This window comes from Bombina bombina, chromosome 5 (genome assembly GCF_027579735.1).
Source record: "Bombina bombina isolate aBomBom1 chromosome 5, aBomBom1.pri, whole genome shotgun sequence".
NCBI classification, from domain to species: Eukaryota; Metazoa; Chordata; class Amphibia; order Anura; family Bombinatoridae; genus Bombina; species Bombina bombina.
Window position 1 is genome coordinate 523359303 of NC_069503.1, and position 23653 is coordinate 523382955.

A 23653-nucleotide genomic window follows, 5' to 3' on the forward strand; every position below is an offset into this window, starting at 1 on the left:
GTGTCATTCTATTCAAAAGATACATTGACAATCTGTTCCTATTGTGGAAGGGAACAGAGGAAGATCTGCTTTGTTGGTTTGAGACCTTGAATCTGGCCCATACATCACTTAAATTTAAGATGACATACAGTAAAACTACAGTCGACTTTCTAGACTTACGTGTTTATAAGAAGAATGGATGCTTATGTACCACCCTTTTTACTAAAGAAACGGATAGGAATTCCCTACTCCATGCATGGAGTTGTCGTCCTCCAGCACTAAAAAGAGCATTGCCAACTTTCCAATTTAAGCGGATTGTGAGAAACAACTCGGAGAAATCCACCATGGTTAAACAACTGGATGAAATGGAGAAGAAGTTTCTTCAGAGGAAATATCAGCATACACATCTAAAAGGGATTAAGCAGGATATGCTCGGCACCACTCAACAAGCCCTAAGAAGGAGGATACTCATGATGGTAGACTAACATTTACTACTACGTTTGACATAGACAAACATCATGTAGCCGACAGCCTAAGGAAGAATTGGTCGCTGATAACTTCTGATAAAGATCTCTAACTGCAGGGGACACCTCCACCTAGAATTGGATAGTGTAGAGTCAGATATCTAAGAGATCAATTGATCCAAACTGATCCAAGAAAGTGCTACATTAAAGAAACCTGGCTCCAAGCCAAACCAGGGTGTTATCATTGTTTAGGTTGTACCAGCTGTGGAGGTCTGTCCACTGGAAAAATCTTCAGACATCCGTACTCTGACAAGAAATATGAGATAAAACACAGGGTGACCTGTACCACACAGTTTATAATATATCTCCTGCACTGTGTATGTGGATTATTTTACGATGGAAAGACTATAGACAATATCCAAATGAGGATGGCGAACCATCAATCGGCCATTAGAACAGCCATCGAGAAAGGCACATCAGATCAGCCTGTGGCTAGGCACTTCGCACAAGCCAATCATAAAGTATCTGATCTTAAATATATAATTATTGATCAGATACCGATGCCATCCAAAGGTGGCGACCATGCTAAAATGTTGCTACAACGAGAAGCGAGGTGGATATTTGAACTGGGAACCATTGCACCACAAGGTCTTAATGTCCACCTAGATTGGCACTGTTATTTATTAGAGTCTCTGATCCATTGTATATAGCAATTGTTATGCTTTTTTGTATTCTTGCATATGTTTTGCATTTAGGTTTGTCCTATATGTATGGAATTTGCTCATAATCATCCCTTATGATCTATTAATATTATCTGTCTATATGATTTCTACATATCTTTGCTGATAATTGTTTATCCAAATATTTTCTACTTTCTAAGAAATGTTTGTATGAAACTTTTTCCAGAACAAGATTTGGTGCCAACTAGCAATATACATTAACATACTTTATCTGTATATAATTATCGTGATAATAATGCTTAAAACAATATTTTTGTGGGCTGTTAATAGGATGTTCTAGGTATATATTTCAATGCAACCTACTGTTTATTTAGTTGCTACATACAAGATTTGTAGCTTGAATTGTGTTTTTCTATATGCTCCCTTGTTCTTTTGCTATTTTCTTTTTTCGTTTAACACATGCAATACTATTATATAGATTGATTTATGGGAACTTGGGAATAAGTGTTGCGATCATCATGAATATACTTGTATGCAATTGCGTATCAATATTCGGCAATAGCAACAATTGTATTTGTATTAGCAATGTACGCTTTGACACTCAGCTGTTTTTTGTTTATTTATTCTTGGGTGCCGGCTCTATACTCTTACGTGATTGGTGAAGCCTGGACCAATGTGATGTATAGGACAGCATGCATGCTGTTATCGTTAATTGTGGATTTGCGGCATTACCCTTCACAGGCTTACATATTATAATGTATTGTGTAAATGCATAGTATATCTATCTCCTTCTTGTTTTTATGTTTTGAATGTTTTTAACTTCACAATCGGCTACCATGCGGTGTCCGGGTCACCATAGCAACACATGACGTGGAGGTATACCACGTGATTGCTGTGATTTCCGGTTCGCCACGGATAGCTCTGCGGGTGGACATTAGGCTTGTATTTAAGTTTGGTAAGTAATGCATGTCTGTTTGCTGTTGGTTTGAAAACGGGATAAAACCCAAAAACGTCACTATAATTAAAGGAATGAGAATTCAAGACCCGGTGAGTGCCTTTTTCTTTCTTGAACTATATATATATATATATATATATATATATATATATATATATATATATATATATATATATAGAGAGAGAGAGAGAGAGAGAGAGAGAGAGAGAGAGAGAGAGAGAGAGTGTTGGGCTGAGGAGCACAGCTTCACTCTGTATACCTTGCATCTATGCGATGTGTAAGATTCAACTTTGCTTTTAATCAATTTTGGATTATAGTTTTTCTTCTTTTTACATCTTTGCCTTGGCTAGTGCTTTGGACAAATTTGTGTGTATATATAGTATATATAGTGTATATTAATAGCCATTTAGTATTAGAAGCAAAAATATTTTTTTCCGTCATTCTTATAATTTTTTTTTTATCATTTAAATCAAATTAATAGTATTGAGATATATCATGCTGCATGGGAACAGTAGTATCTTATGTTTGCATATGTTTACAGTGTATCGGGTAAAAAAACATATCTATGTCATATCATGTATGTATCCACAAGCTATATTATAACTCAGGTGCAAATGAACATTCTGTGTATGTATCTGATTTCAGTGGTGGAAGTTGCTAACAACCAATCAGGTTTAGAGATTGTGTATTTAAACTCATTCCTTCCTCATAGCCGATAGCTATGATTATAGGCTCTGCCCAAAATGCAGCAGAAAGGCTCTCGGAGGGCAGCTTGTTGTCAGACTATCTTGGTTTTATCAGCTATGAACTTTTTTACAATATTTTCCTTTAAAGTGGATTTTATATTTTGGAGGAATTTGTGTCGGTCTGGGATTTTTTTCTTACATAGTGATGTTTTTACAGGTAACATGTCATTAAGATTTGCATTTATAGAATAAAAACAAGCCTAGAAGCATTATAGATTACCCAACTGAAGAGTGTATAAAGAAGGACTATTATGCCAACATAAGTGCTAGGGATATAACAACTTTGCAACCCTGAACCTGAAGACTAGTTGAAGAACAAATGTACCTTTATGATGTGCTTCATTCATCTATTCAGCCTCATGAATATATTCTTTATGCAGGAGCAAGTTGTGCTTACGAATACGCTTACTGTGTCCCATGAGTGCTTTGTAGAAAGAGCACATTAGATTGGTAACACTAGCTCAGGTAGAACGTACATTGTGACTGATGAAATATACACAGAAGGTCATTCATAAACAGTAAAACGAAGACGCAGTGGCAGAAAGAAATGCAAGTAAATCAAGAGAAAATCATCACCTTCAGTTTCAAGGTCATAGAACAATGTAATAAAGAATCTGAGAAGTCCATGAACAGATAACTCTATAAATAGTTTTGTTTTTTATGGAACTCTAGCTTTATAATGCTGTGAATTATGCAGCCAAGATCCAGTTTTGTAAGGTGAGAAAAAAATGTTAAAGAGACACTAAATTAAAATTTAAACTTTTATTATACAGACAGACTATGACATTTAAAAAAATAATTCCAACTTACTTCTTTTATCAAAAAAGAGTTAACAGTTTATATGTATATTTGCTAGTGATTCGCTCATGGCTGTCACGTGATACTGAGGGCAGGGAAATTCTGTGTTATTATATTCTCTGTTTATTATCATTTGTCGATGATTCAGTTCTACAGTATTTGATGTTCGTTTAAAGGGACATTTTTTTTTTTTATATGTGTTCTAAATATCAACAACTAAGGTTTTACAAATCAGTAATAAACCACTAAGGCAGTGCTTTCCAAACTGTGTGTCGGGACACACTAGTGTGTCGGCAGCAGTGTGTAGGTGTGTCCCTGCTTCAGCACAATATTTTTAAAATGTAATTTTTAAAAAAAATTTTTTTTTGGTTTCTGACTTTCCGCCTTCCTGCTATGCATATGACATGGTTGACACGTGATTGATACCTAGGGGGTCTCAGATCATCTTAACCTATTGGCGCAGCTCAGTGGGAACTGAAAGTTTTCTCATTGGTGGCTTTGGAGGCACATTGGCTCCTGACTGCACGTGTAGTCTCCTTAAATGGCTCGTGACTGCATGTGTAGTCAGTAAGTGGGACAGCAGTCACCGAGCTCTAAGGGCGGCAGCTTAAACGCTGAGCTGAAGTCAGTGGGGGGTTTTTGCAACTAGCTCCCAGTAGTGCATTGCTGTTCCTACTCTTGATATATGGATAGGAAGGGGAAGCTTAAAAATGCGAGTGTCTAATATTCCACCAAATATTCATAAACTGTGTTCATCCCGTCAACCTCATACATCCCATTAAAATAGTAAGTAGCTATTGGTGTTGTTAAACTTGTTTTAATTCTTGCACATACTTACATACTGTTACTTGTAAATGCATTTCGTTATTATAGAATTTATTTATGTGTCCGTATCTCTTAAAACAAGTTAGTTTAACCTCCTGTTTGCCAGTGCAACTGAATTACTGTGTCGCGAAATGACGTAGGTCTAAAAAGTGTGTCACCAACATAAAAAGTTTGGAAAGCTCTGCACTAAGGGCTAGATTACAAGTAGAGCGATAATTTATTGCACACCCATAAAGGCGGTATTTCAACCGTTTATGGGCGCACAATAAATAACCAGCCATTACAAGTGGCTGGTTAATTTTTTAAATGTGTCCCAACTGCACCCCCCCCCCCATAAAAAATAAATAAAAAATCTGTAGTGCATTTTAAAATTTAAAACAAATTTAGCATATTTAAAATAAATAAATAATAATAATTAACTGCACTGTAAAAATATGGCTTTGAAAAGTGCCTTTACATTGTGGTCTATGGGAAATGTGTGTTCCCTGTAAATATATATGTATATGCTTATACATACTGTATATATTTATGTGTTAATATGTGTATATACACATATTATGTATATAATCAAATACATATGCATACCTCCCAACATTTGAAAGTGCCAAACAGGGACACTTTCCTCCTCTGCTTTTCTCCTCTTGCTGCCCGACACTCATTTTTTTTACAGTGAATAGCAGGAAGAGAGAGGGAAAAAAATGGAAATGAGAAATAAAAATTAGAGGTAAAGAGAGTGAGAATGAGAGAGAAGGAAAGAAAGGAGAGAGAGGGGGGGACAGGTTATGAAAGTAGGAGGGGGAGAGAGAGAGAATGATTGGGAGAAAGATAGAGAGAGAGGGGAGAAAGATAGGGAAGAGATGGAGAGAATGATAGGGGAGAGGGTAAGAGCAAGATGGGGAGAGAGAGAAAGGGGAGAGACAGAGGGGTGAGAGGAGAGAGAGCAAAGAGAAGAGAGAAAGAGGGAATAGAGAAAAAAACTGGGGAGAGAGAGAGAAAGAGGAGAAGACAGAAAATAGGGGAAGAGAGAGAAGAGAGAGGGGGTGAGTGAGAGAGAGAAAGATGGGGTAAGGGTAAGAACAAGATGGGGAGAGAGAGAGAAAGAGGGGAGAGACAAAGAGGAGAGAGAGAGAAAAAGAGTAGAGAGAAAGAGGAGAGAGAGATAAAGTGGAACAAGAGAGAAAAAATTGGGAAAGAGAAATAAGGGAAAAGTAAAGAGGGTATTAGAAAGAGGGTATGAGAAAGAGGGGGAGAGAGGGAGGAGAGAAAAATAGGGGAAGAGAGAGAAAGGGGAAGAGGGAAAGGGGTGAGTGAGAGAGAGAAAGAAGGGAGAGAAAGAGGACAGAGAAATACAGTGGGGGAGAGCGCTAAAGAGTAAGGGAGAGAAAGAGGGAGGGAGAGAGAGAAAAGAGAAGGGAGAGAGAGGGGAGAAATAGAGAGAGTGGGGAGATAAACAGAGAGAGAGAGACAGACAGTGAAAAAGAGGGGAGAGAAAGAAAGAGGGGAGATAAAGAAAGAGGGGCAAAGAGAGCTAAAGAGGGGGAGAGAAAGAAATACATGCCAGTGTTTACATATAGCATTCCTGACAGTTCTTAGAAATAACATGTCACTTTTTGGGCTACATGGTGGCTTCAGGTTTGCTCTCTGCGTCTTTGCGATAGGACTGTTTAGGTGATAAAGGTTAAGGGTGATGTAATTCCAGGCAGGCTGTCACAGTGTCACTTCCTATGCCTGTACCTAGCTGTACGTCATCTCAAGTCATCAATATACTATCTCTGCATCACATGCCTTGGTCTTGGTTATGCTGTGTGCAAGACAGAAGCTGGCCTTGGGCTCTGGCAGCAGAGCTGGTTCATAAGTGGTTGGTAAGTGCTGCTGTGAAGATCATCATACAGAGTTCTCACAGCCTCTAAAGACTTAGGGGTCAATTTATCATATGTCAGATGGACATGATTCGCTGTAGCGAATCATGTCCGCCCGACATCATTTAATGCTGACAGCATACGCTGTCTGCATTTAACATTGCACAAGCATTTCTTGTGAAATGCTTGTGTAATGCCGCCCCCTGCATATTTGTAGCCAATTGGCCACTAGCAGGGGGTGTCAATCATTCTGATCATATTGGATCGGGATGAATGCAGGTCGCTACCCACAAAAAAATTTGCTGTGCACAACCACTTGCTAGTGAGTGTGGGCAATGCAGGACTGAAGGCTGTCTCACCGGGACAAACAGCTGAATTCGGGGCAGTCCTGCACAAACCGAGACAGTTGGGAGGTATGCATATGTATTAATATTTGCTGCCCATCACTGCATAACTTACCCCCTTGCTGTGCTAATTCTCATGCTATGTCTGACAGTATGAGAACAAGGCTCTCATTGGAGCCTATGGAAACTTGCTCTTGTGAGTGCAATGCTTTCATACAATGCGAACACAAAGTCTCGTTTGCATTGAATACCAGCGCACATTTGATATAGCATAGCTGTAAAAGTTGACAAGAAAATATCCCCTGAACATTTCAATGTTAAAAAAAGAAGATATTTTACCCCAAAATTTCTTCAACTCACAATAGTACTGTAAGTGTTCTGTGAACAGTTATTCTTCAACTACTGGCAGCTACATGTTGAAAAAAATTTAAAACAGCTAATCAGCTTCATCAATGCTGATGCCACACTTTGCTTTACTGTGATTTCATGAAATTTAACTTAAATCTTGGGAGATTTCATAGTAAACTTCCTTAAACTGAGTAGGGAAATAACATGAATATGCTGCAGATGCATGTTCCATTGCAAGTCCTGGGACTAGTAACCTGATTGGCTGCTTAAAATCCCTTTACAATGGTATGCAGCTACTGGGGAAATGAGGAGATAAAACATCTTCCTTTTATAGATAGATATGTTCAGGTGATACTTCCTAGTCAGCTTTTTACTGCTATTCTGCCTGGGACAAGCATAAGGCTATCCTACGACTAGATAAGTTTATACTGTTAGGTAATATTGGGCAGACTTGCTGGGCCTATGGCTCTTATCTGCCGTCAATATCTAGGTAACATTTGAGTATCATGTCCCTTTAACTTTTGGATTTTTGTTAAGAGAATACTGAAATCAAGAATACCATGCCTTTTTACATTTTAATGATACCATAATTTGCCCCCTTTTTTGTTATAAAAATATACATCCTAAATAAAATAAAAAATTGTCTAAAATCTCTGGACTAAAATAATTTTGGAAGTCCCTCTGATACATACATTTGCTATCTTAGATACACATTTGCATCCCAGTGACCACTGATTAAAAAGAGGGCTTTTTCCTTTGGAAAGAATAGGGCTCTTGTCGCTCTAGGGAAAACTGTGAGAGTTAGGGGCTCTGTTAGAACTTCCCTCCCACCTCAGCCAACACAGCGGCTTAAGCTACAGGTGATCAATAGGGATGGGTGAATGTTTCGCAACATTTGAAAAATGAAACTAATTTTCACATATTTGTTCTTTCGAATTTTAACTGTGTGTGTACAACATTTTAACATTCGTTTACTGTAATTGTATTTCTAATGCTTTCTTTTAATGTAATATTCGATTCAAAATTTTCTAATAATTCGATTCGAATTATGCAATATTCAAATTAAAAAAATTGGAATTGATATATTTGTAAAAGTATTTCTAATGCTTTCATTAAATGTAATATTCGAATTATGCAATATTCAAAATAGAAACTTTCGACTTGATATAATTGTATCTATTATGTATCAATTTACTAAATTCCCTACCACATGAACTATTGAACTTCTGAATAGTATTTGTTAAATCGAATGTTACATTCGACATTTTGAATGTAGACATTCAATCCAATTATGAACATTCGAAAATCAAAAGTGACATTCTAAAAACTTTAAATTACGCTGTTGCTATGATACCGAACGCCTCACCCTGCTAGCGGCCTAGCAAATCTCTGTACATCCTCTCCGTGCTGCGAAATTACGTCATGTCTTACCGGGAGCTTCGCAATTTCACAGAGATGATGCGGGTTCTGGGGTACCCTCGCCTCATCTCTATGGAGAGTTTCAGAACCCCAAATTTCCCTTTGGTGTCAGAGGTGCTGATCTGGCTGGTGAAATGGTATGAACCTCAGTCAGATATCCCTACAGATGTGGATACCGAGCAAGACAGAGTGTTCTTTATTAAGGCTGTGGCACAGTTTATGGCCACCAAAGCACACATAAAGCTAAACACCAAAAAGCTGTATCAGTCAGATGGAAATGCTGTGCAGGAGCTTCTGAAGATAACCACTGTGTTATGTAACGCTATGAAAACCAAAGGCATAGACAGCAACCAGCTAGAGGCAGAGGAAACCTCAAGCTTTAAGTTTGATTTAGGAGCAAAAATTGCAGATTTGAAGATGGCCAGACAACTTGCGTCTGAAATTACTTCTAAAGGAGCTACACTATGTGATCTCCTGGGTAAGGAGGCTGATCTGAGGGAAAAGAGAACAGCTGCCATTGCTCGTCCACTGGAAATAAATGAGACAGAGAAGGTTCTAAGGGCGTCCATCAAAGACGTCCAGGAACAAGTCCAAAAGATGAAGGATCTTCTAAGCAATGTGGCATCTGACGAGGCAAACCTTGAGTCCAAGATTGAAAAACGCAAACAGGAGCTGGAAAGGAACTGAAAACGACTGCAAACTTTACAGAGTGTCAGACCTGCATTTATGGATGAGTATGAGAAGACCGAAGAGGAGCTGACAAAGCAATATGAAGTTTATGTGGAAAAGTATCGCAATCTCTGCTTCCTGGAGCAGCAACTTGAGGATCACCACCGGATTGAGCAGGAGCGTTTTGAGGAAGCAGAGAATGTCCTGCGTCTAATGCAAAGCAAGCTGAAGGAGGAGGAGAACCGAATACAGAAATCTGCAAATAGTAATGAAGACTCAGACAGTGAAATCCAGGAGGATGAAGGCTCAGATGACATAGAGGACGATGACATGCGACTGGGGAAAACTCGAATTGGTCGTGGTGTCCCAATTCAAGGACGAGGAGGGTTTGTTATGGGTACGATGCGTGGAGGAGAAAGCGAAGATGAGGACGAATCAGATGAGAGTGAGATTGATGTGGATGATGATGATGAAGACGATGACGATGAAGAGGACATCCTGAGAGAAAGAAGACACAATACAGAAATGTCTCTGGGAAAAGCTGCTCGTCGGATGAGGAGAACAGAGCACCTTGTGGAATCTGATACAGATTTCTAGAGGCACTTTCCATACTGTTGGGGTCTCACCCCTTTAATTATCCCTGTTCCTTTTTTCTATATCTGATTTCTTGTTCTCCAGTATACGTGAACTCTGTTTTCTAAATGTAAATACAATATGTTTTTCTGAAGTTCAAACACAGATTATTCAGACATTACAAACCTTAAATAAACGTTTATTTTTCATGTAAAAAAAAACAAAAAAAACCTGTAAATTACATTTGATTATAAAAATTTTAAGAATATTCGTTCTTATCAACATTCAAAATTTCTAAAATAACATCTGTTTTGACATTCGAATTTGAACATAAAAACATTCGCACATCCCTAGTGATCAAACATTTTACAGTGATGACCTGTATTTTAAATAGACTCATTATTTAAAATAGCAGACTTTCTCTTTCAAGCAAGGGACCTCTTGCCCAACATACTTTAAAATGCCTGTGACATTATCGCTGTCCCCAAAGAGCACCAAGAATAATAATAACAACTAGTATTTATATAGTGCCTTTCTCCCAGTGGGACTCAAACCACTTTCTCTCAAAATTAACCAAATCGGCAGCTGAATAGTAATAGTAGTTATTATCACTTAATTAAATGGTACTCATTTTATCGACCTCGGAAGGATGAAGGGCTGAGTCGGCCCTGCAGGGATTTGAGCCTGTGACCTTTGGATCTTTGAACAGGCTTTTGTAGTCAGGGAATTTTACCAACTGAGATACCTCACCGGCTTAATAATAAGGGACCTTTGATCCCTTCTCAATCTCTAGCCCTAATTGCACAGTCTGTGGCAGCATATTATTTTTAAAATGCCACTCCTGTAAAGATTCGCAATTGGACTTTTTAATACATTTATTGCATAAATGAGACAGATACATTGGCTAATTGAATCCCAAAATCAGTATACATGGTTACATTTACATCTCAAACATGTTTATATTTTCTGGATTTTCACATTTACTTTTTTTTTTTTTTAAATATCTTTTTATTGAGAGAATACATGTAAGTACACAAGATCATTACATCATCACCATGTACATTCCAATGCAATCAGATAATATAACATTTTGTTTAGTGACTAGCACCAAAAGCATGAGACAATACTGTTCAACCAAGATTTCTAAAAAAAAAAGAAAACATATTCCTGTTGCTCATCACTCATTAACACAACTTGTCCCAATCTTAAACATGTAACACTCTCTCATGTTTTTCCTTTCTTTTAATGGGGGATAGGATCATTTCCCCTCACTTCCCAGTCAAACCTATAAACTAACTATTCTTACATCTAATCTAAATTAACAACTATTAAACTACACAAAAGTGTCCCTTAATCTTCTACGCTAACTATATTATTCTTCCCTATTCTGTTCAGTATCAAGCATCGGGGATCCAGGAAAAGAAAGAAAAAAAAATTAGGATCAAATGTCCATTCTCCCCTCAGTGTTCCCGCCCCTCACGCGCAAGTGCAATATGCTCCCATTCCCCCTAATTTTTAGAATCTTCTAAAAATATGTTGGTGTGTCTAAATGGGGAAAGTACCTGCCTCTGGACCTCCAGTTCAAAAGTTAAAATTAATCTACGCTATTTTCGCAGAAACAGGGTCAATCTATTACAGACATCTACTCTAACGTCAATCTGTTTTATAAATAATTGTGTTCTCAGCATATTACGTAAGTAGGCCACCGTAGGAGCCGTATTGTCAGTACAGCGCTTAAGTATGCACTTCCTTGCTAAAAGAATAATCAGGGTCAGTTCTGAGTCATGTTGTCTGAATTTTTTGTCCCAATTAAGGAACAGTACATCATTAGGACCAAGGATAATCGGGATATTCGTCTTTTTATTAATCCAGAATTGTGGTTTACTCCAGAACTTCCCTATCAACGGGTAATCCCATATACAATGTAACAGGCCAAGGGCCTCTGCGAAGCATTTGCAGCATTTATTAGGCCAGTCGGGGATCCATTTAGCCAGCTGGTTGGGAGTCATATAAGCTTTTTTTTTTTTTTTTTTTTTTTTTTTTTTTGAATCAGCTTTATTTGAAAATTATAATAATAAAGTTACAATTTATGGAGACGCAGCTCCGAAGTAATACATATAAGGTAAGGTACAACATGTTATGTTTTGAGCGGATTCAATTTTAATAACTTAACCTTGGGCTGGGACAACCAACACACATCAACATAAATTATTTCTCAAAAGGTAAATTATAGCAGAAATTATAATAAGCATTCATAGCCTCCATACCCTCATGCTACATATTATATAGAGGTTTGATCTACTAAATGGATATGCCTAGTTCCCCACATGGTTATTATTAAGTACCAGACACATCTAGCCTTCTTTAAGATATGTCTCCCACGTTGTTAGGATCTCCGAGTATATCTCCATCCTGTCCGTTTTTAAGTAGTACAGCTCTTCAAGGTGAATTAGTTCAGATACCCTATGTACCCACATTTCTACAGTGGGAGGATCTTTCGACTTCCAGTTTTTGGCTATCAAGAATTTTATACTGTTTGACATTATGAAAAATAGCTTGAGAGAGGGTGTGTGTTTTATTTTAGGGGGTTTGTTTAATAGCCAGAGTAGGGGATCCAAAGGGAATTGTGTTTCAAGTATGTCCTCTATTTCAGATATAACCGATCTCCATAAGTTTTGGATGACCGTACACCACCACCACATGTGGGCCATACCACTATTTACGTGGCCACAGCGCCAGCATTTGTTTTTAGTTTTGTGAAAGAGACGGTGTAATTTTTGAGGTGTGTAATACCACCTATGGAGTAGCTTCAGGTTAATTTCTGTAGTGGCTGTAGAGATAGAGGTTTTTAGTGTTGTGGTAATTATCCTCAACCTTATGTGTTGTGGAATTATTATTCCTAGGTCTTTTTCCCAGCTCTCTAAGTATGGGATGGGACATCCTGGGAATGGTGTGATTAATATTTTGTATATTAATGATAGAGTGTGACGAATTGGGGGAGATCTGATGCATAATTGTTCGAATGTAGTCAGAGGTCTAGTCATATTTGGGGATTGCGTATGGGTCGTAAGAAAATTATGGATTTGCCTGTACATAAACCAATTATTCAGACAGGAAAAGCCTTGCTGTACTAGTTCTGTTTGTGTTTTGATCTGTTCGTTTTGAACGACCCAGTAGACTGGGAAATCATGGAGATGAGAAGGGTAGGAGTGTTTACCTATTCTAGGTCCTATGTCAAGTTCTCCATTCGTTATAAGAGATGTTAATGGGGAGGGTCTGGAAGAAAGATTTGGAAAAAGGGTTAATATCTTATTCCATGATTTGTAGGTTTCTGCTATGGTGATACTCGACCAAGAAGGTGTGAGATTTGGTGATTTGAAGGACCAGCATGGTCTGCTAAGGTTCTGTGATTGGGCTATTCCATGCTCCATATCCACCCATCGTTTGTACTTTTTATGGACGTTCCAGTCCACAATTCTTTGTAAGAATACTGCGTATCTATAGTAGGTTAAATTAGGCAGACCCAGTCCGCCCTGTGTTTTAGGCATTGACATAATAGTTTTATTGATTCTAGGATGTTTTTTATGCCATGTAAAGTCACTGAGGGCTCGTTGTAAAGAGTTTAAATATTTTTCTGGTAAAGGAATTGGCAGGGTCTGAAGAATATATAATATTCTGGGGAATATGTTCATTTTTATTAGGTTGATACGACCCAACCAAGACAATTTTTTTGATCTCCAAGCTGATAGGTCTCTAACTACCTCAAATTTAATCTTTTCGTAATTGAGTTGAATTAATGCCTCTACGGATGTGGCTAGGTAGATTCCTAGATATTTAAGGCAATGTTTGTTCCATTTAAATGGTGTAAGTTTTTCTAGTGTCTCCTTTTCATGGGGGTCAAATGAAACGTTTAGTATTTCGGACTTGGAGATATTAACCAGAAAGTTTGACAAGACATGGAAATCATGGAACACCCCGACCAACAAGGGCAGTGACACCTCAGGATTAGTCAAAGTAAATAGTAGGTCATCAGCGAATAAGGATATGATGTATTGCTGGTTATCTATTGCGACTCCTTTAATGTTTGGATGGGATCTAATTTTGGCGGCTAGCGTCTCGATTACACAGGTGAATAACAAGGGGGATAGTGGGCATCCCTGCCGTGTCCCGTTAGAAATTTTGAATGATCTCGACAGGGTCCCATTTATTAATACTTTAGCGCTAGGGTTAGTGTATAAGGCGAATATTCTATGTATCACCCCCTCCCCAAATCCCATGGCCTGGAGTGTGAGTTGCAAATAATCCCATGCGACCCGGTCAAAAGCTTTGTCGGCATCAATAGACAGTGTTATCAGCGGCAATTTATGGTCTTGTGCATAAAAGATTGTGTTAAGGGCTCTGACCGTGTTATCTTTAGCTTCCCTTCCTACTACGAAACCCACCTGGTCGGGATGAATAAGATCAGGTAACAGGATGTTAATTCTATTAGCCAATAGTTTCGAGTACATCTTGATATCTGTGTTTAGTAAAGAGATTGGGCGGTAGCTAGTGGTTTCTTCTGAAGGTTTTTGGGGCTTCAATAGTATGGTTATATGAGCTTCAAGGGCCGAATCCGGGAAGGGGTGGTTAGAATCTATAGAGTTAAAATATTGTAATAGATGTGTAGATAATTGTTCAGCGAATGTTGAGTAATATTTGTACGTGTAACCGTCAGGACCTGGGGCTTTGCTAGTTGGGAGATTTTTAATTACTATTTGTAGTTCCTCTAGTGAGAAAGGTTCATCTAGTGCTTCATTTTGTAGTTGAATTATTTTGGGGAGGTTTAAATCGGAAAGATATTCTGTGATGAGTTGTTGTCATGTTGCGGTTTTTGGGCGTTCGCTCTGGGAAGAGATTGGTAAGTTGTATAAATTTTTATAGTATCTCCTAAATGTCTCTGCTATTGCCTGTGTCGACCGGTGTGATTTACCCCTGTTGTCCTTTATGTGAAGAATATAATTAGATTTGGATTTTTTTTTAATGTATCTGGCTAGCGCACGGCCTTGTTTATTAAAGTCCGCGTGTGAATATTGTCTAATAAAAAGGGCTTTTCTATTCTGTTCCTTTCCAATAATAGAGGCAAGATTGAAACGTTTAGTCTGTAGGAGTTGTAGTGTGGTTGTATCCTTGGGGTTTGCTTTGTGGGTTCCCTCTAATTGTGATATTTCTTTTATGAGGTTGGTAATTGCCTCTCTCTTTAGTTTAGAAAGATATGCTTTGCATGCTATTAGTTCGCCTCTAATAGTGCATTTGTGGGCTTCCCAGTTGTTTTGTGGGGATGTGTCTGTGTGTACGTTATGTGTGAAAAAGTCGTCTATCTTATTTTGTATTTTCAACTTAATGGTGGGATCTGTTAGTAGACTGTCGTCTAGTTTCCAGATATAGTTTTTTATAGGCTTAGAGGGCCATTCTAGAGCACAGCTAACTCCAGCATGGTCTGACCATGTTATCGAAGAGATGCTGGTAGACCTTACCAAGCTCATGCTAGTTATGTCCGTGAATATATAATCAAGTCTGCTGTATATTTTGTGGGGGAAGGAGTAAAATGTATAGTCTGTAGTATCTGGATTCACTGTCCTCCAGACGTCTAAGCAGCCCATTTGTCTCAGGATATTGTTCGATTTCCTAATATTAGTTTTTGAGATGGATGCAGTGTGAGTGGAACTATCCAATTTAGGGTTCAATGGCAGATTGAGATCTCCACCCAATAGTAATGTGCCTTTTTGGAGCTCTATTACTGCGTTCGATACTTTTTTAAGGAAGGAATGTTGTTTTGTATGTGGTGCATAAATCGAGACTATTGTGATGGGGATGCCATACAAAAGACCTGTTAAAATAATGTATCTGCCCTCTCTATCTCTATTGACAGAGATTTCCTGAAATGGGATTCCCTTCCTAATCAGGATGCCCACTCCTTGTATTTTTTTTTGAGGGTGAGACGCATAATAACTTTTACCATATTTATATTGGAATGTTTTGGGTTCTTTCCCTTTCAGGAAGTGGGTTTCTTGTAGAAGAATTATATCTCCCTTTTTCCTCTTAAAGTCACCTATTGCTGTTGTTCTTTTTCGGGGAGAATTTAGGCCTTTGGTATTTATGGTTATAAAATTTATGTTTCTGCTAACATCTTTGCTAGATTGTGAGGCCATGTGTAAGGAATTTTGATTTGCTAGACTTTGTCTTAGTTATTACTGAGAAATACAATAGGGAGTCAATGGAGAAAGCATGTAATATATAGTGTGTCATTGCCCAGACCCAAACAACAAATGAACATAAAAACAATTCAACATAGAATAATAAACAACTATGAGAACACAATTTAAAACATGATAAGAACATTACTGTCGTTTAAACGACGACCCCTCCTCCCCAGCAGCCCATTCCTGTTAGAATGGCCTCCACCTCCCCTTAGTCTAGAGGGTGTAATATGATAAATCTTACAGGGTTCAGTGGACGATTGTGACTATATAGGCAATACCCCTCCCTGATGTGAATTAGGAGGTAGTTAGTTATCAGTTTAACCCCTTCCAGATCTATGTGTTGCCATTATTGGTGGTAGGTCTTTATTTTGAGAGCCGTGTGTATCATCTAACATATGGTTTTCTATGGGCGAATCTTAAACGAGCCCTTTAAGGTTTGACATTAAGTTGTGAGTGAGACATACCATGTCAGAGATGAAAGTCCCAAAAGTGGCGGGGAGGGCATCAATCATAACTTTCGCCGTTAATCAGCGCTAAAACATGACGTGCAACTTAACATGAACATATTTCAATTAAGTTAGAGCATTTCAACTAACGGGGAGCCTAAAATAACCGGGTGACTGAAAGCTTTTCAGAAACAATAATGAAGGAAGAGGAAGGCATTACATCTTATCAACATATACTCTATTTAGACAGGCTATTATCATATAAACCTATTAAATATATAACAAAATGCGAACGTTGTCAGTGGGAGAAACCAACAATAAATGGTTTAACAATGAAGTATTTTACTGTCCCTTAAAAGTTCACTTAGAGGCAGTTTTCCTGTTAGAAAAAAGGGGGTTATGTCAGTTAAGAAGATGTACTTTTACTTATCTGTAGCTAGACCAGAGGATCTTCCAATCCAAGCAAAGAAGGAGGTCAAGGTGGAGGACTCTGTCGAGCAGACAAATTATGATGCTTATGCTTTAGTGGGACAGAAGACCAACTTGAGCGTGAGCTTGAAGACATTTTGTTTTTGGGTAGACTTCTGGAGCTGCTCTCTTCATCCGTAGGTGGGGGTGGAGCAACAAATGTTAGGCCCAGTGACCTGGAGAGAGTGTCCAAGTCCGAAGACTCTCTATATATCAACAATCTACCGTCATGTGGTATAAGCAGGCTGAAGGGAAATCCCCAACGATAACGTATTTTATGTTCCTGTAACACTGAAGTTATGAATTTCAAGGATTTCCGTCGCTCAATAGTAGTTGGGCATAGGTCCTGGTAGATTTGTAGGTCTTTGTCCTTGAATGACAGGGGGTGGGTATTTCTCGCATTCGACCAGATAGATTCTTTATCTTTATAATGTAGCATTCTGACAACCACATCTCTTGGAGGTGCAGCAGGTTTAGGGCGAGGCCGTAAGGCCCTATGAGCCCTTTCTATATCAGAATCAGTGAAGGTGGAGGACTTGGTGATATAGTTGAAGAGACTTGTTAAGTAGGGGTGGAGATCTTCTGCCGAAACATCTTCTGGGATGCCACGTATTCTCAGATTATTTCTCCTACTCCTATTTTCCAAGTCCTCCACCTTGTCTTGTAGAGTGTGGATTAAAGAGGCCTGCTGTGATAGGCCTGATTCTGTATTATTTAACATGGAGTTGATCACCTCTTGGCTGTCTTCTAGATCTTCAATTCTGGCGCCTAAGGTGTTAATTTCTTTTTTGACAGTAGAGATTTCTGACTGTATAAAGGATTTCAGGTCAGCTATATCAGATTTGGATGGTAACTTTTCTATGGTGGCTTGTAGGGTAGAGAGTTGCTGTTATGTTATAGATTGGTCCAAAGAGGGGATAGCTGTTTGAACTGGAGCACTCTGTGAGAGCTCTATTGGCGAGGGGAGGATGTTCGCTTTCCCATGGTCTGATGGAGAGAAAAAGGCAGACACAGATGATGTCTGTGAGGCAGGTTTTCCATTTTTATTTGACTTTGCAGGTCTCCTAGACGACATTTTCACCAATAATTGTGAGACAGTTAAGTGAGATTAAAGGTTGCAAAAATGTGCAGTATAGTATGATTTCAAAGGATATAGAGCTTACAATGCCTTTTTTCTGTAGGCTGAGATGGTCTTTGTAAACATATAATACCCTCTTTTATAATGGTCTTCTTAATCTTATTTATATATAATACTTCTCCCTTTCAGGGATTTAGGAAGCTGTGTCCGTGTTATGGATTAGGGCTTATGATCAAGCAGCACGCTTTCTAGTTGGCATCTAGGAGGTTAACCCTTTTACACTGCTTTGTGGGGCTGTACTTTCCCTTCTCCTCTATCTCCCATAACCTGGACGATGTGGATGTATTGTTTAATAAGGTGGGCTGGTTATCAAGATTAGGCAGTACCCTTAACACTTTATCGATCCGCTCCCCTCTCACCCTCAGATCTGTTGTAAAGCCTGTACCGTCATGCTGCGTTAGGATGCGAGCATAGTAGGCCCGTAATCAAAGATGGCGACCGGGGTTGTTTAGCATGACAGATCCCTCATCGCTTCTGCCTGTCTCTAGAGCCGCTTAGAAAGGATGCCTTCTGATGACATAGAGCCTCCCCAGTGTAACCGGTATGTTGTGGTATAAGAAGCCGGTGTCAGCAGCTCCGAGTGAGGGGGGTGGCATGCTTTTGAGCCGGGTCCGTTGTTGCGGTAGATCCAGGCGAGATTTTGCTGTGTCGGAAGGATCCGGGCAAACAGTTTACCCCATCTGGCTTTTTGGGTCAGGTTTTGTCAGGGTGAAGGTTGCCAAGAGGGCTGATAGGGAAGAGTGGTGCCGGAGCTCAAACACTATGCGGCCATGTTCAATCACGGCCAAGCTCCGCCCAGGAGTCATATAAGCTTTATGTAAAAATTTAGTTTGAGTTTCTCTCAGATTGGCAGAAAGAGTGGTTCTCTTAACCTTTTCAAGACCCTCCTGGGCCTCTTCCCACGTAACATCCCTGATTCCCTCCCGTGCCCATCCCGCCAAAAAGGCAGGTTGTACCTGTAGCAGTCGAGTCTGCAAGAAGGTTTGATATATTTCAGATAGGGAGAATCTACCCATTTTAAAGAGGGATTGAGTAGTAAGTCGAAAGGGCGACCCTTCCCAGAAATCTGGGTTATCTTTGATCAGTGTGTCCACATAGTGGCGGGTCTGTAGATAGGCATAAAAATGATTGTTTGGGAGGTTATGCCCTCTTCATAGTGAGGAGAAAGATTTTACGGATCTTGTCAGCGGGTCTATTAGCACACCAATGTTTCTCAATCCTAAATTCTCCCATTGCATAAAGGGTTTCGTGTCCATACCCGCCAGAAAGTCTGGGTTACCACGGAGGGGAAGAAAGGTAGAACTATGACATGTCTTATTTAGAAATCTATGGGATTGGTACCAAGCCTTCAGTGGATCTCGATATAGGAGATTTACATCTATTAGTTTGGCTGATCCAGATTTTGCCATATGTGGCAAGTATGACAATGAAATATCACCTAGAACCGCACGCTCCAGTTTGTGCCTATAAAAATGTTGGGTGCCAACTTGCCAATCCAGGACCAAACGAACCAGTGCCGCCCAATTGTATAGTTTAAAGTTCGGCAGGGATAAGCCTCCATTAAGATACGTCATATTTAATTTATCAGTAGATATGCGAGGCTTGCCTCCTCACCAAATGAAGTATCTCATTGCGGAATTTAAAGCTTTTACATCATTTTTAGTAAGTAGGAAAGGCATCATAAGTAGCGGATATAGGAGGTGAGGCAGAATCACCATCTTAAGGAGACTAATCCTACCCGCTAGTGATATAGGGAGAGACTTCCAGCTCCTCATCTGGCTGCACAGTTTGGCGCACAAAGGCACCAGATTGGCAGAGTACATTTTATTAGGGTTCACATGAATCTGAATACCCAGATAAGTTATTACTTCATTTGATATTGTAAACGGGTAATCATGAGCCTGTTCTTTAGCTTTATGTAGCCATAAGATCTCAGATTTTTGCATATTGGCTTTATAACCTGAAAAAGATCCGAAATTCTGCAAGGTCTTCAGGATGGAAGGGATATGACTCCTGGGATCCTGCACAAACAACATCATATCATCCGCTTATAATGCTAGATGTTGGGGGTCCCCTACGACATCAATCCCCGGGACATCTGTCTTAGTTTAACGGCCAAGGGCTCCAAAGCCAAGTTAAACAATAACGGAGACAGGGGACATCCCTGTCTCGTACCCCGTTGTAAGGTAATATCAGAAGAGAATAAGTTGTTGACACATATATTTGCAATTGGGGAAGCGTAAAGATTCTTAATAAATGTAAGGAAGGGGCCCGATAGATCGAATTTAGTCATGGTGTGAAAAAGGTGTCTCCATTCAACCCTATCAAAGGCCTTCTCTGCATCCAAAGACAACAGGAAGACCTCCGGGAGCGACGCAGATGATTCAGACTGTTTCTTACTCCAATAATATTGTAGTATCTGTAATACTCGGCATACATTCACCGTTGACGATCTCGCTAACATAAAATCCGTCTGATCTTCGTGTATCAGATCCGGTAAGATAAATTTAAGGCGATCAGCTAAAAGCTTTGTTAAAATTTTATAGTCCGAGTTTAGTAGTGAGATCAGTCTATATGATTCCGGCAGGAGAGTGTCTTTTCCCACCTTAGGAATAAGGGTGATATACGCAGCCAAGAAAGTCCTGGCTGGTCTATCTTGTCCAGGGAGAAATAGCCCGAGTACAGATTGGTGAGCACTGGGGTAACCCGCGATTTTAACATTCTATAAAATTCTATGGGCATCGCCGCTTTGCCTAAGGATAAGGACATGATTGTCCTATCTACCTCTTACCTAGAGATAGGCGCATTGGGCTTATCCAGCTGTTCTTTCGAAATTCGTAGTAGCTCAATGGAGTCCCAGAACTCTCGTAATACCTCTTCTGAACCAGGCAGATCACTGGTGTATAGTTTAGAATAGTAAACAGCGAATGCCTCAGAAATATGTTTGGGTTCTTTGACAAGCTTCCCCCCATCCCTAAGGGTGGTAATGAAGTGTGTAGACATCTTTAGGTTGACCAGGGAAGCCAATAATCTTCCAGATTTATCCCCGTACCTATAGTACTTGCCCTTAGTTCGTAATAGAGCTTGGGAAGCCTGGGAAGCCAGGAGCGCATCATATTCTTTTTTATTAGTGATATATGTCTGATGATGAAGCCGTGTGGGTTCACTTTGATAAGTAGCATATGAGGTAGCCAGGTTCTCCCTCAACCCCTCCAGCTGTTCCACTTGCATTTTTTTCCTACGGGACAGAAAAGCTAGAATATCTCCGGTGAGTACCGCCTTTGCCGTTTGCCAGAAAAGTTCCGGATTCTGCAAATGCTGAGCATTGTTGGTTTGGAAATCATCCCAACATTCTTCCATATAGTACTGAAATTCCTGGGATGTAATCAAATATTGTGGGAATCTAAGAGTTCGGCGGTTGCCTGAGGGAGGTAGGGTATCTAAAAAGAGGCTTATGGGTGCATGGTCGGAAACAATCACGTCCCCTATCTTGGCATCTACAACCTGAGGAATAAGAGAGTTAGAGGTTAACAATAGGTCAATGCGGGACATAGTAGGAGAGACCTGGGTGACACAGGTAAAATCTTTGCCATCTGGGTTTAGATTACACCATATATCTACCACACACAGCGAGGATCCCAAAGTTTGGAAAATTTCTAATTCAAATTTGCTGTTATTCCTGGGCCTAGGCCCACCCTCATCTCTATTGAGATCCCTGAGCCGGTCACACCTTGGATTGGGAGTTAAATTGAAATCACAGCCAATTACAAGGGCAGAATCCAGGAAAGGGGTCAAAATTCTAATTAAATCTTCCCAGAATATTTAATTTTTTTGATCGAGCGCATAGATATTGTATAGTGTGTACTTTTTGCCAGCAATTTTGGCCTGAACTAAGATATATTGTCCCTCTGGGTCACTGATTATCGTTGTGACTTCTATGTCTAGTTTCTTTCCAAATAATATAGCCACTCCTCTGCTGGCCGTTTTATACGAGGCATATTTAACCCTCCCTACCCAGTCTGACTTCAATTTGGTATGCTCTAGGTCAGTCAAGTGCGTCTCCTGCAGAAACGTGATGTCTGCCCCTCTCTTTCTGAGTTGCATAAGAATGGTTTTCCTTTTAATGGGGCAGTGTATTCCCCCTACGTTCCAATAATAAATACTAAATTGTACTATCTGTTATGATACCCTATGCGTAAGCGGAAGGAAACAAAAAAAAATAGTGCTGGATCCCCTCATCGAAGTCTGAGAGACAACATTGGAGGCTAGAGAAAAAAAAGAAAATAGGATTTCAGGTCAATCCTTAGTGCTCCGGATGGTTCTGTAATAACACCTAGTTCTGTCAACATAATTCCTTTATAAACAGCCATAAATAATATACAGTACCAAACTTGGATAAACCTTACAAACTTAGGTGTTCCTGCCCCACCCTAAGTCCATAGTGTATCTATTGAACATAAACATAAACACAAATAGCAAGTTAATAATATATCGCTTTGGGGTGCTCTCCATTTTGGGCAAATAACCTCTCTTGGGTATATGACTCTGAAAAATTAGAGAATTAGCAATTAACTGTAAACAAAACCTACTGCTCCCATTAGGTATCCTTCAAGATTATTATTCCCTATTCCACCTTCCCCAGTACAATTTTGTGGTAGAGCAAAACCTTTAACCTGATTAAACTCTTGCAACCTGGATTGACTTAACTCAGTTATAACCATTAACCATATCAATAAACCAGAATAGTAAACATATAAAACAAGATTGTGGGGAGCCCCCCTGTCAAAATGAGGTATCATCTTTGTCTTGGCTGTATAAGCCATTACTCAATCTGTAAAGGATATATCGTAACTAACCCTAGTACAGTATGACCTATCACCCTTCACCTCCCCTAGAATGGTCAGGGCTTCTGGAACTGCTTTCTGCATCTAGGTACTCTTGTGCTGTTTGCGGGGAGTCAAAAAACTTAGGGCCTCTAGCTGGGTATAACAAATAGTCCTGTCTGCCCTCTCTGTTTAACTTTGAACAAATTGAGGAGAACTCTCTATGCCTCCTTATTAGATCAATGAGTAATCCTGGAACAGCAAAAGTCTAGAGTTTTCATAGGTCAGGATCTCAACCTTTCTATATGCTCTCAAGATAAGGAGTTTGGTCTGAAAGTGGAGAAACTTAATCATGACAGGGCGCGCTTGTGCATTATGATCCATGGCTGGTCTCTCCGGGCCTACCCTATGTGCTCAAGCTTACAGATGAGAGGGAGGGAGGTTTCTACAAATGTTAAGATGTCGGCTGGTTTTACCGATTCAGGGAGGCCTAGTAGGCAAACATTATTTCGCCTTGAGCGATTCTCAAGATCGTCAATTTTCTGTTGTAATGCTAGGGAGTGTTTTTCTAGATCTTCTAATTTACCAGAGTTAACAACTTGCGTGTCCTCAATATCAGAGATGCTGGTCTCTGCCTCCATTACTCTTGTTGAAAACTGCTTCACATCCTCTGCCAAAGTGTCCACCCCTTTTTGAAGGTTTTCTATCTTGGGCAGAAGCAAGGTGGATATTTGCTTATAATACTAATAAATTTGACCAACGCAGAAACCCACACAGCCAATTAAAAAGGGGGAGCGTCTCCAAAAAAACAACTCCCTAAAGTGTATAAAGTGTTAAAAGGTGTATAATGATTGCGCAAACAATGCTAAAAGTGGAATAA

The 23653-nt window shown here is 39.5% G+C and overlaps 2 protein-coding genes across 2 annotated transcripts in view; both read left to right on the forward strand.

Moving 5' to 3' along the window:
- PDE1C (phosphodiesterase 1C) overlaps positions 1-23653 on the forward strand; it is a 1522336-nt gene that overhangs the window by 1366608 nt on the left and 132075 nt on the right. The gene's annotated exons all lie outside the window — the stretch shown is intronic.
- Positions 8361-9881, forward strand: LOC128660537 (clusterin-associated protein 1-like). Its single transcript, XM_053714441.1, has one exon. The coding sequence runs from the start codon at positions 8421-8423 to the stop codon at positions 9102-9104; it is 684 nt and encodes a 227-aa protein (XP_053570416.1). The 5' UTR covers positions 8361-8420; the 3' UTR covers positions 9105-9881.